This window comes from Eurypyga helias, unplaced genomic scaffold (genome assembly GCF_000690775.1).
Source record: "Eurypyga helias isolate BGI_N326 unplaced genomic scaffold, ASM69077v1 scaffold12170, whole genome shotgun sequence".
Classification (NCBI taxonomy): Eukaryota; Metazoa; Chordata; class Aves; order Eurypygiformes; family Eurypygidae; genus Eurypyga; species Eurypyga helias.
This window is the reverse complement of record NW_010226296.1, coordinates 33,606-58,197: the sequence shown is the minus strand read 5'-3', so window position 1 is coordinate 58,197 and position 24,592 is coordinate 33,606. Positions and strand designations below refer to the sequence as shown.

The 24,592-nt window shown below is 37.8% G+C and overlaps 1 protein-coding gene across 1 annotated transcript in view; it reads right to left on the bottom strand.

The window, feature by feature from the left end:
• Positions 1–24,592, bottom strand: part of BANK1 (B-cell scaffold protein with ankyrin repeats 1) — a gene marked incomplete at both ends in the record, with an annotated part of 77,302 nt that overhangs the window by 24,458 nt on the left and 28,252 nt on the right. The window contains one exon of the mRNA XM_010152519.1: positions 13,144–13,153. Coding sequence (XP_010150821.1) covers positions 13,144–13,153 — 10 coding nt within the window. The remainder of the gene's footprint in view (positions 1–13,143; positions 13,154–24,592) is intronic.

Below are 24,592 nucleotides of genomic sequence, written 5' to 3'. Positions count from 1 at the left end.
AGCTCCCAGGGTGCCTTTCTGCAGAACACTCTAGCTGTCTCTATGCCCACTTTGATACTCAATGGAAGCTGCATTTTCCGCTTCTATCATGGAGTGAAGCAATTTCTATTAAACACACCATAGTCCGATTCAGCTTTGCTAAAGCACACAGTGGAAGAAAACACTAAAGCTTGATGGGCATGTACATGTCAAGCACACATACACTAATCTGCAGTGACAGAAAGCACAGAGCTACCCTGTGCTACTTTACCACTGGCTCTCTCCAAAACACACTATGCTCTGAACAACGCCCCTTTGTTAAACAACAATCCAACAGTTACAGGGCCTGTGTTTCATGCTTTCCCCATTAAAATGCAAATCTCTGCCTTGACAAAATGAGACCCAAAATGGAATTCTGCACATGTAACGCCAAAGCACAGAGCTTGTGTCATCTACTGATAATGGCCACTTCCACAATTATTTTAATTGCTTTCATGTTTATGACTTTATGCATACATTTCCTTAAGGAGGGAATGATTTTTAATATAAATTTAACAAGGAAGATGTAAGCTTAAATTAAGTTTTCTGATCTCAAACAATAAATTCCGTTATCATCATTAAGAGAAACAATACAACAAGTCGCAAAAGGAGATTAACAGGAGGATTCTAGCCAAAATAGGCTTTTCTAATCTAGGGGTCTGACAGTTCCACAGAACACAGCAGACAAGAAGAAATAATGGCAAGGTTCTAATCACAATACTGATAATACGTAAGTAATAAACCATGTCTTCCGAAAGATAATGCTGTGAGTGGAACTTTGCACCAAGATTTCTCAAGCAAATACCTGACTGCTGACAAAGTTACCTTTTGCTGCTTCTTCTGGTAAGCATGCCAATGAGAAAAGCCAGATCTTAAAATACACAGCAAACTGGCCCACTTCCAGAATTTACAGGAAGAAACTTCAACCATGGGAGACTATAAACACAGAATACTGCTGTAAATGATGAAATGATATCTTACCAATGGAGGCATAATTCTGCTCCTCTCTTTGAGATTTAAATGGTATTAAAGTTAAGTCTTTACAACTTTTCAGTTTGGGATCGAGTGATCACCTTTATGAAGCTAAAACTAGACAGGCAAATTCTGCTGTTACAGCACATGAAACAGAGTATTAGTGAACCTGAACACACTATCCTTTTCCATTCAATATGTCAGTCAAGGGCCAGCATTACAAAGAGTTTGATATCAGCTCCAGTTGCATGTCCTTTTTGTATCGTGGGCCTGATATAGACCCCATGCACTGCTCTATTAGAAAGTATTACCACATTAACCGCCTTTAATGCTTACCAACTCATCTGGAATCCCAGATCAAACAGCCTTACAACATTTCGGTTTATTACAAAATGAAAGTGATTATGCTGGGTCAAGCCAGTCTCAAAAGTAGACATAGGCCAAAACACCTTCAATGCTCTCCACACCCAACTATTTTCAACTCAAGAGATTTCCTGAGCCAAATACCGTTTCCCACTACTAATTAATAAATTAGAATTAAATTAATCAGGAATATCACCACCACAGTCACCATTAGTGTGTATAAGAATCAATGGGCTTAATGTCTAAATTCCACTCTGAAAATTCAGGAGTTACTTTTAAAGCAAAACACCCAATTAATTCTGATTTCACTTTTATCAATTGTCTACCAGATAAAAAGAACAGGAATGTTACAGATCAGCTATAGCGATGAAATTGGGGAAAGCTTTTAAAAACCACTATCATCCACAGAACTTAGATATCCAAGTCCCAACCAAATAGCTTATCAGAGCTGTAGATGTTCTTGCAAATCCACTGCATCCGGCTAGACATGAGTTTATGAATTCTGCATGCTTTGTGTTCAGTTTCAGCAGGCAGTGCTGCATTGCTGATGAACGCAGGGCAGAGACCCTTTGCTGAATCAGGGTTCATAATTTTGCAGGAACAAACACTTAGAGAGCTGCCAGTACACAAGGTACCATAACTTCATTTCAACGGACACTGTTTGTCTTCGTCCAAATTTCACAGAAAGCTACGAAACATTGAGGTGCCCAGCTGCTTCCTGTGTGAAATCAGAGCAAGACATTAAAACATGCCTGACAGTCAAAAGATTACAAATGAGCTCAGTGAAAGCTGGCAATCATGTTTTCATTTTCTCACAGCACTGTCCACACTTTCTGCTATCAGCTGCAGCAAGTACCTGCCACAGTGATGCAGTGATGCCTGCTGTAATCCTCAGACAATGCCAGTGAGCTGTCATTAAACAACTGTAGGCAATGCAGCTGTGTTTTGGTGCTAGCCTGTTCCAAATTAATTTTTCTCCTGAAGTACACAAAACAATAATAACTATCATCCCACTAGAATACAGCACTTGCATTAATTTAGCATTTTGTTGCAAAATCACACCCAGTGAAAATACGTTTACTAGACTTTCTGGCGACCTGAATCCAGAAAAGCAGAAGCCTGAGTCTATGCCATCCTTCAGTGAAGTCAAGCACTGTGACATACAATGAACTCAGATATCAACATAAGAAGGGAGGCAAGGACATGTGCTGTAAGGAGTAGGAAGAGTAAATGGTCTTTCAGAGCCAGTCCCCATGTAAAATGGAAATGTTGTTAGCTTTCATCTTTGACAATTACTTTTGTTCCTCCAACTAAAAGAATGAGTGTATGGCTTTCCACTAATTAGACTGAAGTGTATTTCCAGGAAAAGGGTGTAAGAAAAAAAAAAAAACAAACCAAAAAAAACCCAACAAAAAAAAATCTCTTAACTGTATGGCATGAAAGTGGTGATGATTCTGAATGTTAATTCCAAATTATTATGAATTACAGTCTATTAACCTTTCCTATTGCACTGCTTCCCAGGATATCAAATTCACAAAGTAGCTGTGTAAGAATTGGGAGTGGACCATTCAAAGCTTTCCAACTGTTTCACAATTTTCTGATAGACTTAACAGTCTAAGGCTGACAACACACGCAGTCACCGTGATCATAACACCTGACAGATTTGGTCATCTAAAATAAACTTTGGCCTGGTAATGTCAATATTTGACTCTTCTCTATTTTTTTATTTTAGTCACCTGAATCATATGGGAGATGACATCAGAAGCATTACAATTGCAAACTTGTTCTGTAATCAACTTAAGCTTTTAATCATGGTTATTTCACTATTTAATTTGAAACCACACCTAATTTGAGCCACTTTGCTGAAAGCATAGGGTGCAGTCAAAGAAACTTGTGAAAATAACGGGGCTAAAGTCAGTATTGTTATAAATGAGGACAGCAACTGAGTGGAAAAGAGTAGTATTAAGCTGATACAACATTCCGAGTTATGTTAAGGAGGCAGAAGAGGAGATTAACCACACCTGTGCATTTTTGGGCTTTCTGTGTTTATCACCGAATTCCGTGTTTGCATTATCACCCATTGAAAGGGAACACTGCTTACTACAGAGCTTGAGTTTCATTTTCCAACTAAGATACTTATTTTGCACACACACGCTAAATGTAAAGTCAGTTCTAGTCACATCACCCTTCTACTGCATTTGGCTTTGAGCAACTCAGACCTAATTAACAGCTCAAACTACTGTTTAAATCACCAATGAACAGGCACAACGCTTGTTTTCTCTTACTTTCAAACCTAAATTTTGCTGGACTGAAAACTTCTAAGATACATACTGCTGGAGTTTGTGGTGTCAGTGTATAGAATTATTTCTTATTTTATGAAATGTCTGAAGAGCAGAAGACTGAAATAAACAGATAATGAACCACATACACATAAACAAAACAGTATCTTACTAGGTCTAAGGAAATGACTGTGACAAGATAGTAACGAATGAGTATAAACTAGAATGTACTTGCCTTCACAGGTCACAAAGGAGAGAAAAAATATGTAATCTTAGCAAAATGTCATATTTCAGTATAGTTCTCCTTTAACATATTTTATATTGTGGGTTTTTTTTTCTGTTACATCTTACAGTAAATACATTTGATTTTAGCTAACCTTAACTGATTGAATTTCTGTGCCATTCTGTGATCTTACACTGTGTTCTTGCTGCTCAACATCTGCAAATACCTGAACTATTCTACAGCTCAGTTGTTGGAATTACTTTCTTTAAGACGTCTTAAATGTGGTCATCTTGGGCAATAACAATGTGAGATGCAAGTCTTCTCTGCCCATAAAAATGTTTTCAGTGGCAGGTTATTTTTCATGGTTCTTCAGCTTTGCATTTTATAAAAGGAGAAAAACTTATCACACTATCAAGGCAAATAACGCATGCCACGTTAGCTTTCCCCTGTCACAACAGGTTAGGCGTGCTGCAGCAATCTTCCAAGCAGCTAGGCACAAATACACATCCAAACAGGGACTCCTTCAAGCCTGGCTTTTAGGATTTACTTTGACACGGAAAACTACCACTCTGTACGCTGTGGAAGGAATGAATTCACAATGCTGACACTTCAGGTATATTTAAGAAGGAAGATGCAATTCTAACTTTTTTGATCAGTCAGCTTTGCTTCTCTAATGCGCAGCTTTATTACACAAGTCCTAAAGATAATCTATAATTTTTAACTTGTTCTTGTGTTGTCAATCCAAGATGGACTTGCTTTCCTCCTAAGTACTGTACAATGGAACTACTTGCCGAAGAAAGGTAAAATACGTGAGACGTAATTTTGTTAAAAAAAAATCTGGTTTTCAAGATTATGTAACACCAGAGAAGCAATTGTCTTTCTGCATCATAATCACAAGAAACAGTTCCAAGGAAATCCATCTATAGATACTATTTTCCTTGTGATCTGCAAGCTTGCTATTTTTATAGAATGCGTACTGTTTGGAAGGTATCATTAAGAACACTTGTTTGAACCTCCCAAGACTTCAGTCTTCCGTCTTTCAGACTGCAAGTAAGCCATGCAGCTACGATCTATGAGCACCTAGCACAGGAAACTAGTTCACTGAAAACTAAGCAAGTATTTGGTGCTTATGGTGAATAAGATGTTGTATGCCTAAATCTTGTTTAAATCTTTGAAATAACTCTCACCTAAAATGTTTTGGTAGCTCAAGAGCTTATCACAATGCAATTAGACTAACACTAGTAGAGACACTACTAGTTCACACTAAGCAGAGCAAAAGGAGGATTGTGTCAATGATACAATCCTCCTAGGATACATGGGTTTCATGTCAGGTTTTTCCACACAACCTTGAACTAAATTCTATAGACTTCAAACTTAGAAGATCTATCACTCCTCCAGAACATGCAGAGGTAAAAACCCAAAGAATGCAGTTTATCAATGGACAAATATCTCAAAATTATCACTTCTTGTCCTAGTAGAGAGATGTAGGAGAGTCAGATTGCTGGCCAAATATGCTCACTTGCCGTATCAACACACAACAAACAGCTATCGAAGGACAACAAAACCAAAAATCACAGCGTGGTATTAAAAATCTAGAAGGAACTGTTCTCCTTCCATTCACAGATCCCTTACTGCTACCTCCTTTGTACAGGCCAAAATAATTACCTACAAACATTAGGATGTCCAGCCAAATGGCTATGCAGTCTCTAGGATGTTCTGCAATAAGCCCTTGACCCAGATTAGGAGAAAAGATTGTATGTGTTCTCTGAATAGTTAAATTCAAAAGTTACGATTAATTTGTTTCATTATGACTGGAAGCATTTCATATTATATTTTAGAACACAGCTCACAGAAGAAATAAAAAAAAAAGGAACAAATGACAAATGGTGTACTCATATTATGCATATTCATGGATTTTTTTTTCTTTTTACAATACATGCCTTGTTCTGTCCTAGCATACGGTTAATTATCATCCTAGACAAAGAAACAGGATGCAGGGGAGAGAAGGTCTAAGTTCAAAAGGCAAGTCTATACTATTCTGCACTAAACTCTGTTGTTATGAATGTATCACTTTTACTAACGAATGACCCAAACTTTCTATTCTTTCTCTTCTTTTTACTTTTTCTTTTGTTCCTCATGTTACCTTTGAGATAACAGTAAACTGCCAATATTGGGATCCATTGGAATTGCTGCAGAGTTTTGTTTACACAGTCAACTTCCTATTTTTACTGTTAGTAGTTTGCCAGTTCAGCTGATGTAAACAATGCAGACTAAGGACAGAAAACTGAAAAAATTAAATCAATGTAATCAAACTCTAATCTGTACCTAGACCTATGACATACTGAGAGCTTGGTGGTCAGTGAACAAGAACAATAGGAATAGTCAGTTTCTAGCAGCCAGCTTATTGTTCAGGGCTTGTGCATAAAAATCAATGCCCAAAAGCCTTCCAAATATATGGAAGAGAAAATTAAAGACAAGCCTGACATTTAAATCCCAATGGTATCTAAGTGAAATGTATCATCCTGAAACATGACTCATGCCCTTCTGATCTGAAGAATGTTACTTTCAATATGTTAAAGCTCACTAGTAGAACTAATACAAAGTTTGCCAGACACAATAAAATACTGGAATCATCATATGATTGTAATTTTTTCAAGCAGCAGTAGTTTTGGGGGATTTTGAAAGACAAAAAAGATAACCCTGGTAAGCTGCATTTACCCCCATGGCCAAAAGCAATAGTTTTTAAACAAATTGTTGTCTCAAATTTTATTGCCCTACTCCATCTGTCAATTGATGTTTTAAATTCTTCCAAGTCTGCTAGTGTTTGACAGTCTGCAGTTCAGTGTTCTGTTCTTAATCTAGTAGATGGAGGCAATGCAAGTCTCTTCATCTGATTGCTTTACACCACCCTGAACAACAAACTCTGAACAACATCATCATCAACGTTGACTGGAACTAGTCATTCTAGTCACCTCCATCTAGAGATGAATGGCAGAAGACAAGCACATAAGTGCCTTTCAGGTGCAGTTGCTTCACTTGGCACCCATGGGGTTCTTCAGCAAGAGATCCTTCTAATGAAGTTTTGTACTGAGTCTTCATTGGAATAATTCATGGGGACCATCTGCTCAAACAGTGCCCTATACTGAAGTCATCCAATTATGTTCTTCAAGGAGTAGCACACTCCTCTGAGCATGGTTGTCTGTCCACATTTTGACAGTGTTTTCTCCTTTTACATGATTGGCTAATTAGCAATAATACTGTGTTTGGATGCATCACAGTCTCCCCTCTTCTGGCACATTTGTGTCCCATTTGAGGCCAAGTTCTGTACATTTGTAGTTACTACTACCGTAATACACCCCCAAAACATTTATAAGCAGAAGTGAGTGTGCAACTGTGGGTCATCTCATGAAAATAAAGGTTCCAAACCAATCCAGAAATCTCCAGTCAAGAAAATGAAACCAGGAGGAAAGCCCTTTTCTGTTACATATTGGGGACCAAACAGTAAGAATCTCAACAGAACTAGTAAAAAATTAAACCAAGGTGTTAACATGCATTACTGCAAAGCCCTCATCATGTGCAAGAACTCTAGTGGCCTACATGCCATCACAAACTAAAAACATTTCTCTGCTCTTGAATCCATGAGACCACAGAGGCTTATTTCTTCACTCCAGTGCTGCCTCTCATCTTTCCCTTCAATTCTGCAATATGCCAGTTTTTTTTTTTTTCAGTCAAGTTATTAGGCAATTACTATTCTGAAAATCTGCTCAATATAGTCTTATATTAATAAGAATTAATTACAGCATCCCCATGTACCTTTGCTTGTAATCTATTCCAGTATTCTGATGGTTTCCAGATGAGTTGTACATTTGTCTTTTTACATTTAAAACACCCCCAGCGTATTTCTCATAAAGATGGTAAATTGTCAGTTAAAGGCTGATTTATTTGTTGGTTCAGCTAGGAGAGCAAAACCACCCAGATTTCTCACCCTGCTTTGCCTATAAACTCTGGCTCAGAAGTCAATCATCCAAGAGAATGTGCTTTGGCCTTTCCGAGATACTCAACAAAGATGTCAAGTAACTGCAATGGTGATAGTATTCTGCAGAGGTAAGGCAAAGGACAAGAGCTAAATTAAATTTTAGCTGCCACCTCTGCTGACATGGGCTAGATCTGAATGGCTGATCTAGACAGATGGCACTGCAGATAGGAACCATCTAGTTTCCATATAACAAAGATGATTTTCTATACAAATCTACTTAACATGAAGTCAATCACTGAGGAATTCACTGTTTGTACAACAGCACTCATTTTCCTTCTGCTTTAATTATGCAAGGAAATTAAACACCTTGCAATGCAGACATTACTCTCCTACAATAGTGTACAAGGATGGCTTGAACACAGAAGACACAAACCTCTTGGGTAATGCACAGCAAATTTCTATTAAAAGCAAAGAGCTAGCTTCTCAAAAAGCAGGAATAGCTCCCACATTTGGTGGACTATATCCTCCTCGTGCTATACATGCTATGTTAGTAATAAATTGTCCACCCCCATCTCTGCTGCTGTCAACACTGATGAGTGCCCAGCACTGTGCTGTACAGCTCAGCTAGTATGGGGATTTGAGCCGCTGCTGTCCATCATCTGTTCCTTCTCCGCCTACAAACTCAAAAATGAAGGAGAAAGAGAAACTTCCTGCCAGCATCCATTTTCAGACTTCAGAGGAATGAAATCTGAAAATACCCAAAGCAGATACAATGCTTCTTTCTCTGCCCCACCCTTTGTCTTCTGTATTTTCTGGTTTTGGAGGGTTTCCTTTCTGCCACAGCTGGGACCTAGTCTGTCTTCTGTGGGAATCAGGAGAGAAGGGAAATAAATACATATTTCATAAAACCTTGGTCTCCCCCTTCTACTCACAGGCTCTGTGGGAAGCACTGTCTTAGAGCAAATATTTTTATAAGACACAATTGAATTAGGAGAAGGTATATTGCTTTAAACCCTGGGGGCCGCATCAGTTCCAGAGCTGAAACGTCAGCATAGCAGCACTAATACAATACGTATGAACAATGTGGGCTACTTACATAATGAACTCTGTCTCTTCTGAGCTTCAAATGTGAACTCAGGCTTTACAGTCATACCCATAAGATGATGCTCTATAACCTAAACCACGATGTTACTGCCTTAACTGGATGTTGTCTTGGACTCCTATGCACTGGCCAAGGAAGGGGCAGGGGTGGGGGGAAGTCTCCTTCCCTACAGTACACGGTATATGGTTTCCTGACAGTTGCCAGAAAGTATTGGTGTCTGTAAAACAGAAAATTATGAAGAAACTTCAGTGCATGAAATAGACTGAGTAGCCCACAAAATTATGGCCAGTGGGCACACGTAAACTTCTGCCTTAGTGCTTCCATGGGGGCTCAAGAGAACTGCCCTGTAGCCCAAAGGATGCATGTCCTTGAACCTAGAGTATCTCATTCCAGACACTGGAGGATACCTAACCTCTCTTCTGTATAGTCTCTAAAGAGCTCCTACTCCTGTGTCTAATGCCACCAAAGCAAACTTTCTTCCAGGAAAGAGAGTCTCTAATTTTATCTTTTGGCATCCTTGTAGCAGAAAGAGAGTGTAAAGTGGTGTACAACTTAGCTCTCTCCTACTGTATGTGTTGCTATATACAGAAGTACTGTAATACATGCAGAGCAAACACGACACGACTATCATCTCCTCAGCTATGTAATACAGAGTATTTATGATAAATCCGTAGATACGTGTTTCTGAACATGACCCAGTTTAATGAGAGGAGACATCAATAAAGTGGGTAAGATTCTATCTGCACTTCGATACTGTGTTATATAGGTTTTGGAGTTAGTGTGGTGTGTTTTTCTCCCCCCGCCTCCATACTGCAACTTCTGCAGAGGTTAGAGGAAACTCTCTTTCTATTCAGATAACTTCTGACTCAGGTCAGGAACTTCCTCATCTGCAAATGAGAAATATCCTCAGATAATTGAAAGTTTCTATGCAGTCCTTTTACTTCTAACACCAGGAGAAATGTAATAACGGCACTGTTTTACTAGAACAATAAAAAAAAGAGTGTGTAGAAAATGGTAATCTTTTAGCCAGCTGGATGGAATGAAAAGAACTGCATTACTGGCATTAGTTCCACAAATCAGAATCAGATGAATCAACGCCTGAGCTGTAAAAGGGAGACAATTATTTTTAATAATTTATAAAAATAAATAAAAAGTACTTAAAAATAAAGTTCTGCTTTAGCATTAAGGCTAAAAGGTAAAATAACATTTTCTTGTCAGAAAAATTTTAATATACCTTTTCCCCTATTTTTCTATTATTTTAAAAATATACAAGTAGGGGGAAGTGACAAAAACAACAGATGACAGATGTCTTCTGCCACGTGTCAAGTCAAATTAAATCTATGCTCTAAAATATACTTCACCATGAGTACTGATGGCTAAATAGTGACCTGCTGTCATACACATCTCTAGAACAATCATGCTTGAGACATTCTGACAAAACTACTTCCCACATACATATGCCATCTAAACATATTTGCACCAGTTCGGACTGTGTTGCTAGAACTAAGACCAACTATATTATAGAAACTGGAAACCTCTGCTTAGAAAACATCAAGTCCTGTGAAATCAGCCTCTGTTCCTCAGCTGCATTTTGACAGCATCAAATATTTTTAGCTGAAGCCATCTTCAAAAATCACAGCTAATACAGCATTTCAGGCACGTATAAGCACACACAGAAATGTAAATAAGAAACTATGCTCCAATCATTAAGAGTATTCACAAAATTCCGAACAGCTTTAAAGGTTGAACACCCTCAAGTTCTCTGATAGCCCATCTATTCCTTACAAGTTCACCTTCATCTTCACTTTCTTTTTATTTTTATTGAAGCCCTGCACTGCTTTGCTCAAAGCTTAGGACAAATAAATAAATAGGCAGAAGTTAAAATAAACATGCAAGGCCTGGGAGTCATGTTTTTTCAACTAGCAATGGAAATTAAAGTATCCAGAGAAAGGCTATTTTTGTTAAACTGTGTTAAATAGTAGAGAGGGAGAAGAGGGCTTTACAGACAAGAATCTCGTGGCTAGCCATATTTGCCTTGATTGTACAGATATAAATGAGAATCACTACTAAAATTTCTCATGAAGGTGCTAAAGCAAAAAAACCTGATGGTTCCATAATCAGGTATTTCACATACTGAAAGTCTTACTCTGCTTGCACCAAGTTCTAGGTATTTCTGATGTTTAAGCATTTTCTAGAACACTCACAGGAAAAATGAGAATATAAAAAACCCACTTCATAAAGAACCACAGTCAAACATTTTTGTGAATACGGACTTCCATTTCTTATGTTTTCAAAAACGTATCTGTAGCAGGTTTGTGTGTTTAACATGTCAGCTCCCTTAAAAAGTATCCTCTAAAGAGGAAGTTCTCTACTAATACAAAGGCCTTACTGGAAAAGCAAAAAATAAGCCTTTGTTACTGAGAAAGCTGTAAAAATAGCTAAAAGGTATGCAGAACTCCTGCACAAACGGGCTAAAGACAGACTAAATCCAGAAGTAAGGTAAATGAAATTAAAAGAAATATCCAAGGGATTAATTTGATGAATAATAAATCAGAAGGATAATTCACCATCACTAATGTTAGAGCATATTGCCATTAGGCATAATATGTGGGTTAAGAACTAAAACCCAGTAATTCTTGCCATTAGGCTAAAAAATAATAATTTGCATTTAAAAAACACATTTGTCAAGGTTTCCTTTTCTTTCACTCTCTTCAATTCTGAACCATTAAGTGCTGCAGCTTTTTCCCTAAGCAACTGAGTGAGACAACTAATAAGACCTCTTCTTATCATATGACTCTGCAGAACCTCCTGTGTGATTTTGTTCCCCTTCCAGTTCCAAAAAAGTCTTAATAGACTCACAAGAAGAGTATGATTCACCTCAGCTTGTGGAATGGGTAACCCGCAACAGAGTGGGAAATCCCAAATACAGATTAGAAGACTTCATATCAGCAAATTCAGACATGACCTGGTCCCTAAATTGGAATAAAAATACACATAATAGTGTGCAAAAATGGAGCCAGAGCCTTCTGTACAAACCCCAGCAATTCAGAAACTAACAAATTCCATGTTATTATTCTAAAATTTTCAGTAAACATCTGCATATCAATCTGTGAGTTTTTCCAAACTGCTGCAATACAAAATCACAGTTTGAGTTGTGCAATTTGCTAGTATCAAAAAAGGGTGGTAAAAATCCTACTGGCCTGCCCGCAGGTTCCCCTAAATGTCTCTCAGTGTTTATATGCTGGCCTTTGCTGTGATCCCACAAGGAGGAGGTTCTGAGTGTGCACTACAGCATACGGGAAACCGAGTAGGACAACTGTGTATAAGATGAACAGCAAACCATTCCTCCTGTCACAAGAAAGAAAGAAAAGGAAAGGGAGACTCCTCTCGCCACTGCCCCATTCATAGGAGGTATGGCAGATCCACAGCAGCAGAAGTTAAACCCAAAAACATTCCTTAAAGTCAAAAGAGGCCTTTCTTACCTGATGGTTTCACCAGAAACAGGGCTCCTGCATCAGTTACAAATCTTGAACTCCTACTGCACGAGCCTCTGCCAAACTTAATTTGTCTGTTGTATACGAAATGTACAAATGATACAGTAACAGTTACTGAAACAGCTGTGAATGAATCATCAGCTACAGTAAACACCATTTAGAAAGCCCTGATCAAAACATCTTGGTAATACTGCAATTTTTGGGAATTGCAAACACAGAGCTAGACTATCCCTAGACTCGCATAATCTGCTGCTCTCTGAATCCTTCAAAATCATCTAGAAAAAGAAGAAAGCAGGGGCAAGAGAGACAAAGTGGCAGGGAAAGCAGGTCCTTTGCTTTGCCTTCATTTTTCCCTCTTATACAACTGTTTTGTACCATGGAGATTGGAAAGCAACAGCAGACACGCGACCTCTCCTCAAGCTCCTCATACACAGTCTGGCTTCTCAAAAACCCTTGCCATCTCACTGCATACATAGCAAAACACACCGGCCACTTCCCCCGCTTTTTTGAAGAACAGCCTACAGTTACTTACAAAAACGAGAGGTGAGATAACATGCACAAACCAATTTTGGACATGACTCAGAAGCAAAAAATAAAAGCGCTAACCTTTCACGACCTTCTTCACTGACTACATTTCATTGGTCATGTCAGCACAAAACCCAAGCAGGAGCCTCGTCATGCTGTTTCCACCAGACAGCAAATACAGCTTCCAGGACTAACTTTGTTCTGAAAATATTCCGCAATATGCCAGGTCCTGGGTTTTTTTGGGTTTTTTTTTGTTGTTTTTTTTTTTTTTTTTAAATCGATTGCTGCTGGTTTTCATCACCTAAATCTAGCTATTCTTTGTGAACAGATAGAATTGGCAAATTAAAGAATATATGATAAATCACCTAAATATAAACATACAGATTACATGTATCAGTTGTCACTGGATTTACTCTGTTCCCTTAATATGGTTGCATATTTTGTGACTGTACAAGTAAAACCAGAATCCATCTATTCATTGCTTTCAAACTATCACTGTAATAGACAGTAGCAAGTCTTTATATAGGCCCCTAACCAACTTAGGGACTCTGTGGCAGGGAAAAGACAAAAGAAAAACCACACCAGGCAAATCAAACTAAGCAAACACAAAGTCTAACTAGACTTAATTCTAAACATAAAATTTACTTCTGTAAAAACAGTTTTCACTTCTTCGGTCTTTCCCACTTACAAGTTTGAAACTTTCCTTCCGCTGAGCCCCGTGTTCTTTTATAATAGGTATGATCTGCAAGCAGAGGTTGGCATAAGCATTTTTGGCTGTATTCATCTCTAGCTGTTCATCTCCAGCCTACTAGACTTACAGCAGGACTAAGATACAGAAGCACTTAAAATACTCACTGTCAAATAATGTCTTTTGTCTTCCAGCTTTTAATATTGCAAATTTTTCTGTAGTTCTTAGAATTAATTTTCTATTTTGTCATGTAAATGCTCAGGATTTTTTAAAGGAAACATACAGGGTACACACAGCAACACCTTGCACTGCTGGCTACAATATGGCTGTAATCATTTGATGAAGATACTATATTTACTCAGCTAAGTCAGGATTTGAAGACACAGAAGTCTAATGGCAAAGCATGCATGTGGAACAGCTACTGATTACCTAAAGAATAATCCATTTCACTCAAAAGATCAGTATCAATGAAATAGTACAAGTCTGTATATAACAAGGAATAAAAATCTCAGGGGAAAAAGGCTACTTTTTGCATGAATACACAGGAAAACAAGGTATACTTGAATTTAAATTCTGAATTTACCAGTCATGCCTCCTTTTTCAATGAAGTTGGTTAATCTTTCTAGTAATTTTCCTGTAGAACACATTCATTCCCCTTTTAACAATTCCCACACTGGCACATAAAACGGCTACAAAATGCTCTTATCCTTCTGCGTTCACCGCTATCAACCTGAGGATCCCTACTTTTCATCCTTCTCTAGGCTAGCTACATTATTTTCCCAATCAAGTCCCTGTTTGTGATCTGAAGATCAGAAGCCTGACTGCATTAATATTCCCTGAAGTGTGGAAAACAGGCACAGCTGTTCTTGTTGTAGCAGATCACTGCAGCTTGCTAGCACTGAAAATATGAGGTGAAGCCGTGCCCGAACCTCTGCTCCAGCTATTTCTTCTTTTCTCTTTTTTGTATCCTGATAAGCAGCACAAGCAGTATTATATAGGGTAAGCTGTAATTTCAAAAGGGCAGACTTGCTGACTTTTTTCCAGGGGGTGAGAAGCCATTTCAGGGGGACTGTCCAGGGGTATCAACATCCATGTGTGCTGGCAACCTCACTGAGAGCAGTAAGTGGAGTTACAGTGGGGAAGAAAGACAGGTCAGAGACCCACACCTCAAAATAAGAGGGACTCTTCTAATGTAAAGGTATGAAACATTTCTCTATGTGCAGTAAGAACACATAAGGCTGAACAGCAGCTCTATCATGTTCCAAATCCACCAGTCAGTGCCCTACTAGCTCAGACTTAACACTAGCATAAAATAACTTCATGTCTTCTTAACGTATCCACGTCATGCACAGGTAATACAAAAGCATCTTATACAAGCACCATGATTTTATTAGTGGACATGACTTTGGTAGCAGTAAACACATACATAAAAACCCCATGCATACATACAAAATGTCCTGATTTCTACTCCCTTTATTGTCTCTAACTCTACAAACACCATCCTATTATTTCTATATAGAAAATAAAACCTGACAGCCCCGACGGTTGTTTCTTAATTAGTATTGCACTTCTCCGATCAACAGAAAAAAGAACATAATTTTGAATGAGGTAAGAAGTGACAAGGAAGATTTGACAGTGAAAGCACCTGAGCGATGACATATTTACAAAGGGCTTGGAACTATGGAACAAAGTCATAAAAAAATGCAGTAGCTGTGAATAAATTGATGATCTGAATAGTTATGAAAAAAATCAAATAAATGGTTTTCAATGAAAACAGCAACTAGGTCTAACAAAAAAAAAAGTCAGAATTAATTTTCATAACTTTGCATTTAACTGGGGGTTTGATTCTTTATTTACTGAGTTTTCCTGGGACAGATTAATGTATTCACTCTGCCCAAGGACATACGCTTGTGTACGAACAAGTTGCAGCACTGTCACTTGCCGGAACTATAAAGAATTCCGTAGATGCCCACAATGTCATCTCTATTACATTAGCAACTTTGGGATAAAGTATCAGAAATTCTGGTATGGGGGAGACAAAATAAACAAAATTATCAGATTTTTCATATGAATTTTACAAATCTAACATGTGTAACTTCTGCAAAGCAGAACTGGTTGATATCTTAGAAATCATTAATAAAAGTGTTAGATTTCTGCAATCATTTCTCTTTCTCCTCCTGCTGACCTCTGCTTAGCCCATAATGAGAGTCATTCTCTATGTTACGCCTTCTGCTCAACACTGTCTTACGCTTTACAAATAATATTAGGACTCTCTTAAATATTACTTTGCTTCCATTTAATTCTTCTACTTTCTCTGGCCCTTCTTCTATAAAAAGGTTAAGAAAAGAAGCTTTTCCTGAAGAAGGAATGAAGAACTTTTCTGAAGGACATTACTTTCCTTTCTGAAGGCCTAGTCACATCCGCTGAACGTATGATGCTTCGGGGGCCAAATACTCCATTTGCTGAGTATTCTCAAAGCCCGATCAAGCCTACCAGAGCCAGTGTGCAAAGCACAGCGCAAGACTAAGACTGGAGGGAGGCCGGTTTAAAGATGCCTGACACATCTTTACAGTTTTTTGTACCAGCTTCCTGTGCGTGGAGATAAAGTAATTGTAAAAAGACAGAAGAAAAGAACTAACAAAGATAATTACCTTCAAGAGCTGCCATTTTGGAGAAAAATCTCAGCTTTCTCTCATGGATATAACTGGGATCTCGACAAAATATCATGTTGCCCAGAACTGTATTTATTAAAGGACTCTCCCAGAAATTAAAGCTTCTCTAGGAATGAAATTTAGGCCTCTTCCACCTCAGTCAAACCAACTTTACTCAGCCATAACGTCTAACTATCATTTACAGGCTGAACAAGGGACGAAGGATTCACCATCACAAGAGACACACAATTTCCTGCAAATACTACTCAAAAGCTGCACATCACTATCACAATTTTGAGTATTGTTAGTGTGCTTTTTAGGTAGAAAAAATTCATTATTTATGATAAAATATCCACAATCGTAGTGTTAATGGGAAAAAACTTTTAATGAAATTGGGCCTCATGCCTAATCAGCACCACATCAGAAAATGGGATTATAATTAGAAATGGATCAAAATCACAAGCAAACTTTTTGTTTTGTCAGGCACGTTACACCCACACAGCCCTGGCCTATTTCAGATTGGCTGTGACAGGAGTAACAAAGCCAGATCTAGACACACGAACTTGCAAATACCAATAAGGCTGGCTAAGATTCTGTAGGTCCCTTTCTTATAAATGGCTTCATGGACACTGCTGTGACATTCATTCCTCTCGGCAGCTGCAGACAGCTAAGGTGTGGAATAACATATGTAAAGTCTGCAACACTCGCAATTTGTCTCTATCCCTCATTGGTATCCAGATGTAGAGCTTACGTGTCAGGGGCAATGACTTTGTTGGGATTTCTGAACTTAGATGTTTAGGCATTTTTGCAAATCATTAAAAGTGATGGGAACAGCTGTATAACGTGTATTTACCAAACAAACTTCAAGCTTTCAGTCTTGAAAAAGTTAGCATACTCTGAGCATGCAATGCTTAAAACATGTTGGACCTGGGACAAAAATTTAGAATAGTTTGGTAATTAGCCATTAATACACAGGACAACGAATACTAGTAGAATTTTGTAACGTCAGATAATTCTAGTTGCTATTCACAACACCACACGTAAAGCATGGTGATCTAGGAAAGATCACTGTGTGCATTTACATACAAGCTATATACAAGGATATAATCAAGAACATTTTTAAAATTAAAAAATGTTTTGCTAAAAACATAGAATTGTGAATGTGATGAGCCAAAGACTAGAATAACTTTGTTAAATTGCACTATTGACACTAATTTAGATATAGGGCTAGATTTCCTCTCAACACTGAGATCAAAAATTAAAGAGTTCAGTAGCCATGGAAGCAGTTACTCCCCAGATCCCTCAGCAAGCATTCTTAACCACATTCCTATCCTATATACTAAGATCTTAGCATGCTGGTATAATACCAATAGAATAAATAACAGTTATAAGACCATTATAATAATTTGTGTACCAATCTAACACAAAATTTCCTCCAATCAGAAACATGTTCAAATTAATCTAGAGCTATTACCTAAACAAACTAGCAGTACTCAATTAACATTTCACTGCTAACTGAATTATAATGAACACAATAAAATTTTCCAACTATTAAATATTACAATGGAAATATTGGTAACTAGACAAATCCAAAAAGAAAGGTCAAATTACAATTCTGAATATCAAATATGACTCACAAACTTATTGAGGCTATGATGAATTCAAGTCTCTCAAAGTATCAGGGAGAACATTTGAAATGAGCATCATGAAGCTAGGGTTCTTGGCAATTAAAATTCTTACAATCAATTTATTAACTAAACAAACTAGTAGCATTTAAATACTCCACGTGATTCTTTGTAAATGCGAGTAGATTTTCAACACTTCTAAAATATGTCAACATATCACTGCCATCAGGTAGCAACAACCCATTTCTTTCTTCTGGATGAGTTAGATCCTGCAGTTCTGATGCCTCAGGTTTTATGGTAATCTGCTCATTTTTGTGACAACATGAAATCGGTACTCACCAAGACCACTCTAAATACAGTCTTGAGAGGAGAGCTGCTAGATCACAAATTCATGTTGAGTTCTGACTGGCCTCTGCTGCTGTAGCCCTTCACATTTGCAGCAACTGTCCTCTGCTGCCAAGAGCACAACCTTTTTGGTTACAGATTCATTTTCTGCCAACTTACAGGATTTAATACAGATCCAAGTATAATTCTACAGCCTGTTAGCATATAGTTACTTTTTATTACCATTTTTCACTAGCCTCTTATGAATGAAAATAACGAAGAGCATCACACAAATTTTTAAACCTGTATCTAATTACAAAGCCTTTCACCTGGTCCACATAAATATGGTCAATTTTCATGTGTTATTTAGATGAAGCGCAGTGTTATCCAGCAAAATCAAAATTTGATACATCCAATCACTAGTTTATCTACATTTTCTGTTGAAAGATCTTTCAAAACTCTCTTAGGAAATGAGAGCAGAAATACAGAATACATGATTCCCCCTGCCCCCAGCAATATAAATAAACCTCTGTCTACTTTTCTCTAGGGAGCTAATGCTCCATAAGTTACCAACAATGAATTCTTTCACTTGACCTAGCCTATATTTTTGACATATATGAAAAGTTGTAGTTGTGTCTCCAATCATATGGTTCATTAAATGCAAGTATAAATATTTCTGCCTCCCCTGCCTCAGATTTTTCTGTGCTTAAATCATTCTCATTCATTTGTATTCTATATAATGTATTCACCCAAAACATTATAAAAGTTTTCAGTCTCATCCTGTTAAAAAAAAAAAGAGAAGAAATTCCACCTATATAGCAGAAAAATGTTCCATTATAGCAATATTTAGGAATATGCAACCTTTGTTGCTTTATGTTGCTATTGCCATCATTACTATCCACAAACCCTCCATAGCCCTTTCTGCAGCAGATCACAAAGTTCATTTTTGCCAAACCCAATACATATTTCTTCATTTGTCCTTTATAATCAGACTGTCAGTTATGATCTTCAGGCCACGAATCCATAGCTAGCCTTCCCCTGCATTCTCACAGGCTTATTTGTTCTTCAGTAATGACTCACTGTCAAGGGTCTGATAGAAGCCTGTTTCACCGAATGCCCAAGCTCTAACTAAACACATCATATTTCATGAACCACAGCACAACCTAATGCAGTCCTAATGCACTGTATATGCACACTTTCTCCTTTGTTATTTTATTAACTGAAAACTAGTAATAAACATCATCTTTCTCTTCACATCACATGGCTGCACTTAATATGCACAAAAGAGAACAAAATTCAGAATAAACCCCTGTTTTTCATTAATTAAGAAAAATGAGGTGAACAGTTCATACTAATGAGCTCAATCATGATTGCTTCAGAATTCTGAAATTATCTATTTTGGATCATCCAGAATAACACTTTCTTCCTTCTTCTGTATGTCCATGATCACTGCAGGCCTGCACTGAGGTCTGTCTTGTTCCTGTCTTCAGAAAATTTAAACAAAGACAACTACAGAAAAATCACTGTTCCAGTTACAGCTTCACTGATTATGTTGTCAATGATTACAAGTGTCCCTAGGACAAGGTGTCCAGAATTGACTGCAGAGCTATATACCAGTACAAGATTTTGTCACCTTTAACCTATTTTCCTTGCAACTCAAGACTCTAATTTGGAAAGCATCTTGGAATCACCATGGAAAAAAAATCTCCATGGAAGCTTTTGTTCAATCCTTTGACCCATTTACTTAAGATAGTACATTCTATCAACCAGCAGCATTTTAAAAAATCTACATCTAATTAAAAAAAGAGATCTTTGAAGGTTTGATTAGGTGATCCAATTAGAAATCACACTTGTATTACTTCCGTGTCTGGTACAGATACCGATTTCTGTGTTTTCCCAGGTAGCCTGAAGGGAACTTGCTAGTGTCTTCCATATGGTAGGAGACCTTCCTACTTTTATTCTTGTAGGTCTCAAAGTGGTATTTATTAACAGCGTATGAACTCAGTTGGAATTCAGAAGGCCATAGGTGGCCAAATGCAGCTTTTAATCAGTTCTCTAATATTTCAAGGATAGCTTCAAGGGCACCCCAAGACCGTACAGGAACAAAAAATAACCTGAAATGTCAGACGCAAGGAAAATCAAGCCAACGTGGCTCATAAGACTGCCATCATCAGAGACTGCTAAGATCCTCTTATATGCCTCACCCTCACAGTAAAAGCTGTAGAGAACTACTAACAACTTCCCCTCAAGAAAAATTCCCAAACCTCTGATATAATATACACTGCTGATGCCAGCCACACAAGATTCTGGCATATAGCTCATGGGCTTGAGGGAGGCTGTCCGTGTCTATCACAGACACAGTAAACAATTTCAATTGTAGTGACTGAGATGGTTATTAAACATGTATTATAAAGAGATCTATTAACATATTGGCTTTCTTCATGAAAGTGAACATTAATATGTCAATCACTGCATGTCATTCTGAGTTTGGTAAAGTGTGGGAACTTTATCAAACATAAGAAAAGGAAACTATTATTGCTAGACACCCAAGAGTCCCAGAAATGAAATACTGAATCACTTATTGTAAATCAATATATGGGGGCAGGAAGAATAGAAGGCAAAATAAAGAGTGCGCCTCCTGTGCAGGATACTCGGACAGAATTCTAAATTGAGACTGTGCATTGCTGTGTTAAATAGAACTAACACTATGCAGGGCAGAAATAGATTTTTCTTGAGCAGTTTCCATATAATGGGCTTGGTAGCTTTGAGAAATGCCTTTCCCTAATGGTCATTCTATTGATGTAGAGCCTAAAGACAATTTTTCTAATTAAACAATAAATTACAGCTGTAGTAAAGTCTAGTTAAGTCACTAATAGATTGGTGCAGAGCTCTGCTTCAGATTGCTAAGGACATGGCAAGCCTCTTACCTAACTTTACTCATTAAATCGTGCTTATCCACCTAGTTATGCTTAGGGCTTTGAGATCAAAAAGCTCCCTTCAGACATCACAGTGTCACTAAAAAGGTGCTTTTGGCTCACAGATTATATTTACCACAATAACTTGAACATCTCCCTTACGCTCCCCCTCCTAATTTTCGTTCATTTTCTCCCATGAAGCTGAAAACCACTTACTACACTTTTGCTCTGTGGGTTTTTTTTCCCTTCTGAGGGGCTGGAGAAAGGTGGTGTTGATATGTTATCTTTGTGTTTAACAAATTATAAGACATGAATTCAGATAGTCTCACTGAAAGCATCAACGTAAATCTGCTTTTTGACAGTCATACCTTCAAACTGCTTCAACTGACAGAGGCAAGACCCAAAACTTGCTTCAAGGCTTTGTTTGGAATGATCCACCAATCCTTCCTTCTGTAATAAACCTGGAGCTAAGTTCTAAGGATTTTAGATCATTTCACCTTTTTCTTTGCATGTAAGAGCTTCTTGAGATGCCTGCATTTGAGGAAGAAGAAATAAAAAGGCAATCTTCTCACCTACTAATACAGTTATTGGTACAGCCAGTGCAGGAAAGTTGATGGAAATGTTTTAATGTACAAGTATGGGGTAGCTTCTCCCTGGGAAGATTTCTTCCTTAACCTCATGCAACTGGTTTGTAACTCAGGTAGAGGATTCATGCCTTCATGATGAAAACATACTACATAGTGACTAAAAGTTCTCAACATCCACAGAAGACTCTAGCCTGTTGAATCCTCCCTATGCTTCTAGCTTCAGTAGTATTTTAACGAACTGAATAGAGAAGTTACATCTTACACAGAACAGTATTGCATGTCAAATCTGTTTGTTCACTTACTATGAGAGAGGTTCATCAGGAGCAGCTAATTTATTTTGAAAATAGTCACTATTCCACATATTTTCAGCATATACCTTCTAACACCTCAGAGTAGTTGTACAGTCTTCATCTGCCTGAACATATTGATTGCCACACTTCTTTAACATAGCCATCTCATCTATTTCTACAACATAACATGGTCACTTTTATTTTCTCTCACGTCTGTAAAGTACTGCATTTACAGTTTTCATTAATATAAACAGCTTAGCCAGATGTTTTTTCCATGTTCAAACAATGATAAATGATATGGATGAATCTTTTCAGCTTAAATACTACCTCCAAAAGACTGGACACTCCCCACCCTACCTTCCCAAAAAGTCCCTTACCTAAGTATCTTTGCTGATGTTGTCCTGTCAACAAGACAGTCAGAACCACCTGTGGAAACCTTTTGGTTTCACAAACCTTAATATATTTAAGAACAGAGGTATCGTCACAGAACCCGTTTTCATTTTCACTGCTTCTAATTCACAAGCATTTTGCCTGAAATTCCATTAGTATTCAAATTTCCCTTAAAAACTGTAAAGGCTTTTTGAAACGGTGAATTGCAAATAACTGACTTCCACTGTGTCACTACTATAGTCACAGATTATCAAAAGATGAGACAAGATATCAGACGGTTCTTTGGAAAAGCCATCCTAGTTCTTTTTAAACGACACCCCAATTTCAATAAGCATCTCATACAGAAGTAAGGTTTCCAAATATGCAGTTCCATTTATCATTCTTTCTGCAAGAAGGTTGTACTTAATTGCATAGTTATGATAGAAGATTTAATCACAGTTAAGCTGCAAAGTTCTAGCCTCAATAAAACATAGGAACTTAAAAAATGTTTAGTGTATGACTGATCTTTTAAAAAGGAGAAATCTAGCCTTTTCTCCTTAAAGTCAAGCTCATGTTCATGCTCAGTCTGTACCTTATCTCTCCACTAAAACATAAATTGTCTTACTTCAAAAGGCAGTATATGCCAGCAAGTTATTCTTGTCACCAGTAAAAATAAAAATCATAAACACCTCAAACCAGATCTTAATCATAAGACACCAAGCACTGATAATTGGAAGCCTCTCCACAAACAATTTTAACAAGTATCTGATGGAATCTTAGGATAAGGTTTGCATATCAGTTGGCAGAAGCTCACAGGACTTAGCTCCGATTTCTCAGGAAGTTTAAGAATTTGATTTGTGAATATCCAGTGACTAAAAAAGCCTCAGTGAATGGGTTCCCTTATTCTTTTCAGTTAAGTAACTCCCAGTGTACCAAAGGATGCATGTAACCAACATTTCTGTTGTGTCGTTATAAATATTGCCGAAAGAACAATTATACAATAACATATAATAACACATATAATAATAATGTTTGCAATTTATAAATATCTATAATAATATTATATAATAACATAAATATTGTGGCAAGAATAAAATCCCAGCAGGCTTCACTGAGGATTCACTAGTGGATTAGCACGAATTTCAGAAACCCGACTAGTCCTCTTCCCTTTCACATACTCTTCCAGCTATTTGAAAGTACTGAGCTATGGGCCAGCACAATACTACAGCAGCATTTAAAATAATTAAATATTGATAACAAAAAGATTGAGTAATGAGAATAATCAATTGAGCCAGCAATGTGCTCTTGTGGCCAAGAAGGTCAATGGTATCTCGGGGTGCATTAAAAAGAACGTGGCCAGCAGGCTGAGGAAGGTTATCCTCCCCCTCTACTCTGCCCTAGTGAGGCCACATCTGGAATGCTGAGTCCAGCTCTGGGCTCCTCAGTTCAAGAACAATAGGAACTAGTGGAGAGAGTCCAGAGGAGGGCTATGAAGATGATCAAGGAAACGGGCCACCTCTGTTATCAGGAGAGGCTGAGGGCTGGGTCTCTTTAGCCTGGAGAAGACATGACTTAGAAGGGATCTGATGAATGCTTTTAGGTATCTAAGGGGCAGGCAGCAAGAGAACGGGGCCAGATTCCTTTCCGTGGTGCCAGTGACAAGACAAGGGACAACAGACAGAAACTGGAATGCACAAATTTGATCTCAATATGAGAAAAAAATTATTTACTCCAAGTGTGCCAGAGCACTGGAACAGGCTGCCCAGAGAGGTGATGGAGTCTCCTTCTCTGAAGACTTTCAAAAGCCACCTGTCCAACCAAATCCCTGCATTCCTGTCCAACCTGCTCTTGGTGAACCTGCTTTGGCAGGGGAGTTGGACTAGAGGGTCTCCGAAGTTCCCTTCCAAACCCTAGCATTCTGTGATTCTGAAATGTTGTTTAAGATTCTTTAATATATACCAAATTCATCATTCTTCCTGTGGTCCTTCCCCAGCAGAAAATTAATATCTCAGGAAGATATTGCAACCAGTTTCAAAAACATAATAGTTTCATGATGGGGAGCTCTGTCATATCATACAGACTTTCAAAGAAACACAAAGCTAAACATAAATTTAAGAATAACTCTTCTATGTTAAAAAAAACCTGATTCCTAATGAGCTTCTAGAACTCTCCAGGAAAAGAGAGATTCTTT